Source organism: Pygoscelis adeliae, unplaced genomic scaffold, assembly GCF_000699105.1.
Source record: "Pygoscelis adeliae isolate BGI_AS28 unplaced genomic scaffold, ASM69910v1 Scaffold48, whole genome shotgun sequence".
NCBI lineage: Eukaryota > Metazoa > Chordata > Aves > Sphenisciformes > Spheniscidae > Pygoscelis > Pygoscelis adeliae.
In genome coordinates this window covers 310,973-315,088 of record NW_008825618.1, presented here as the reverse complement: position 1 = coordinate 315,088, position 4,116 = coordinate 310,973, and the positions used below count along the sequence as shown (strand labels likewise).

Below are 4,116 nucleotides of genomic sequence, written 5' to 3'. Positions count from 1 at the left end.
TTTGATGATAAAGGGGGGCTTAGGATGACTAGGTCCACTTTAAGCATCTAACTTTTTGATATCTGAAGTTAGATGAGATGATTTTCATCCTTGGTTACCATTCTTTCAGGTTAAAACACTACCAAGAAAGGTTATGTCTTGAACTCACTGTGGAGAGATCCAAATTAGCCATGGCAGACAAGAAACCTTTTCAGGGACAAGTCTATCTAGCTCCAATTTGCACAAAATGGGAAGCAAGAACAGTGCCTTCACTCAATATCTGTGCTTTCCAACTTCTCTCTCTGTGCTCTGAGAAAGTCTTTAATCATTTACATCAGTTTTATGCTACTATGAAGCTTGATTTTTTTAAAAAATTAAGCATTCATACAAGTTTTGTACTCTGATGACTCCAAGAGAATAAGATCATATTCAGGCAACAAGCTATGATTGTCAGGTTATGGGAGCATCAGGTCCTGAGGTCTGTATCTGAACCTAACATCTTTTGATTTTCCTGAGACCAGAACAGCATCTCTGGTTTCATGAGCACAAAACACTGATTAGCTCAGATTAATGAAGATAAGGTATGGGTATGGTTCTACTTTCTGAAAGCCTAGAACTAATTCAGAGTTTTGCAAAATCTAGGCACAAACTCTCTCTAGCTCTCTAAATGTGTGCTTCCTACTCCTGAAGGTTTGCAGATAAGCAGTAATTGTCTTCTTCAACGTAGGAAGTTAAATAAAGCAAGAGTAAAATTAAGCATTATCAAAATTAAACATAAAAGAGAGGGAAGGGTGGAATTAAACATTTGAGTGGGGTTACCTAGGTCAGAGCTGGGTATGCCAGCAAATCCCTGTTCCCTCCCTCTACTATGACTTGCCAAACATACGACATTTGCTCCAGCAACAAAAGATTTAACTGAAAGCATTTGTCCCAACAAATCAATTAAAACTAAACATCTGATTTTTGTAAAGCTTTAAGAAGATTTCTGCAAACATGGCATCTGAAGACACCGGTAATTTTACTGCTCTGCCAGGCTGCACAGACCCGTTGACAAGCTGCAAGGTTGAAGATTTCGTACAGGTGAAAACCTATCTCTCCGTCCTTTACAGCCTGATCTTCCTGGTGTGCTTCCCAGGGAACATCGTGACAGTTTTTGTTTACTTTGTCAAGATAAGGCCCTGGAAAAGCAGCACCATCATTATGCTAAACCTGACTATCACTGACCTATTATATATAGCCACGCTTCCTTTCTTTATACACTACTCTGCTAACAAAAATAACTGGATATTTGGAGAATTCATGTGCAAGTTTATTCACTTTTGTTTCTACTTCAACATGTACAGTGGTATTATCTTCCTTAGCTGCTTCAGTATCGTCCGCTCTTTTGTACTTGTCCACCCAATTAAATGCATTTTTGTTCAAAAATGAAGATGGGCAGTGATGACTTGCGTAGTAGTTTGAATGATTTCCCTGGCGGCCATCAGCCCCTTGGGCATCTTGATTGCCACGAGGCATACGCAGAACAGGACGATCTGCCCAGATCTGGCTGCTGCTGAGGACCTTGACACTAGTTGGTGGTATAATTGGCTGCTGAGGATGTTTGCCGCCTTCTTGCCCTTGCTGACGGTGACTCTGTGCTACGCGCTCGTTATTTACACCTTGGCTACAGGGCCCCACAGGCGGGCTTGCCACAAACAAAAGGCTTGCAGACTTGCCGTCGTCCTCTTGGTGGTCTTCTACGTGTGCTTCCTCTCCTTCCACATCTTTCGAGGGATTCGGCTGGAGCTCCCAGTACAACCCGCTAGCTGTCACTTGAAGAACACGATCCTTTTTATGTTTATTATAGCTAAACCTTTAGCAGCATTAAATACTTTTGGAAACTTCCTGCTCTATGTAGTGACGGGAGACAACTTCCAGCAGGCAATCCTCTCTCTCCTCAAGTTTCGGACAAACAAGAATTTGAAGTAGAAGAGATTGATGCCACAGAAGAGTTATGGAGGAAGGGTCCAAACCTGCCCTCAACAGCCAGGCACAACCTTCCTGCCATCAGAGTACTCAGGTTAACCCTGCCAGTGCCAAAGGAGAGTTAAGCTGTTCTGTGTTTTGGAGTTACAAATTGATCATCAAAAGAGAAAACTTATAATTTAAAATAAAAAAGCTTTAAATAAAATACTAAAAAATTAAATTTGAATCTTCTTGGAAATTTTTCAGCGTTTGCTTCCTGAACCCTTGATACCTCTTTTGGAGAATGGCCAACCGTTCCAGAAAAAAATTGTTGCTTATTAGTGGCAGATACAGATTCAGGGTGGGAGTAATTTAATTTAATTTTAGTAACTTAGAAGTTAAGTGTCTAGTCCAAGCTAGGTGCCTGCCTTTGACTTGTTTCCTAAGCAATGGAAAGGGGTGAGACCCTCCAGAGGGCAATGCATCACACCTGTCTTAGACCTGTAGGAGGTTCATCTCACCTCCCTGGAGACATTGACAGGGTAGGTGTATGCTTATAAGCTGATCACCTGGTCCTCCCTTTATAATTTCCCATGATAGTGGAGAGAAATAAGCAGTTTTAGAGTGTGATTCACCTAATTATTCTTGACGCCTACATTTGGACAAGATGAATCATGACCTAGAAGTGCCTGTTCCTCTCCATTGACCATAAAAGGTAAGTAGATCAGACACAGACCCAAATGTTCATGCCTGCCTTTACACAGCTGAGGCCCAGCTCTAGCACAGAGTGGGATGGATCACTCTCCAGAGGTGGCTAAAAGGGGAGCTTACACAGTAAGACCCTGTTCAGTGCCTTCAGTGATCACCTGAAGATTAATGGTGCAATAATACAAGACCACTCCTATAAGGGTTTTCCATGCTACTAGCTGTGATTTCTGGATTAATTTTAGTGCAGAGGTGAGAAGTGAATGGATGCATAAATGTGCCAGATCATAGAATCATAGCATGATTGTACTGAGGACTCCAGAGTTGGATGCAGTACGCCAGGTGGGGTCTCACCAGAGCAGAGTAGAAGGGCAGAATCACCTCCCTTGACCTGCTGGCCACGCTTCTTTTCATGCAGCCCAGGAGACGACTGGCTTTCTGGGCTGCGATCGCACATTGCTGGCTCATGTCCAGTTTTTCATCCACCAGTACTGCCAAGTCCTTCTCCGCAATCCATAGACAATACAAAGTCATTTTTGTCCATTTCTTTACTCAGTGAAGCTCTGCTTGGTCACACCAGGTGAGGAACAGCTTTGGGTAATAACACACCTGACGGTCAATAAGGGCTGTCTCACAGAAAAAAAAAAAATAGACTCGCAGGAAAATCCGAGTCCAATACTTGCAAATATCACCTAGAGAGGTTCCAGGGTGGCTGAGGTACCTCAGCCAACAGCAATACAAAACTATTAGCAACATAATATTCAGAGCCCAAAAGTATGACCACAGAGTGAATCCTCCAACACATTTTTATAACAGCCTTATTTCATGTTTCATTACTTTTGTTCTCTATTCTGAAATGTTCATTAATCAATGGTAAGACACGCTGCCGCAAGGCTGTCATGTGACCCTCCTCCTTATCCAATCCCTCTATGCATGGCCTGGTCTTCAAGTGACCACCAGACCAAGACCACCAGACCACCATTCCCATTAAGCACATGCCTGAGTGACTGGCAGATAGCCTGTGACTCCTGTGTGTGGCGTGGGGACCCCATTCACTGCCTCTCTCAGGGCCAGCTAGGGGAGAACAACAGACAACAGCAAGCTACAGGCTTGTCGAGGGAATGAGAGGAAATAAGAAACCATCCCTGACACAGGAAGAGTAGGATGGGGAAAGGAAGAGCAGTGTGCAGGGTAGAGTAGAAGATGGGCTGTGAAGGAAAAGTTCTGGAGAAGGCAGAGGAGGAAGCCATTTTCTTGCAGAAATAGCTCATTTGATTTTAATCCACTCCTGGGTATTACTCAAGGCAAGTTTTAAAACTTCTGCACAGTGCAGCATGATCTCCCCTGTGACAATTACCCATCCTCAAATTGTGGATGAGCTGTTTAGGTGAAGAGGGAAATTCACCTAGTGCAGACCTGGAGAGATGTTACATGAGGCAAACATCCAAAAAATGTGAAGAAAATGCCTCCCACCCCACATGCTGCGTT

The 4,116-nt window shown here is 43.3% G+C and overlaps 1 protein-coding gene across 1 annotated transcript; it reads left to right on the top strand.

Moving 5' to 3' along the window:
- The first annotated feature begins 972 nt into the window (after nt 1–972).
- On the top strand, nt 973–1,947 carry LOC103924774 (2-oxoglutarate receptor 1-like). The gene is given in 1 exon segment (XM_009333359.1): nt 973–1,947. A coding segment is annotated over 1 exon segment (975 nt).
- Nucleotides 1,948–4,116: the final 2,169 nt, after the last annotated feature.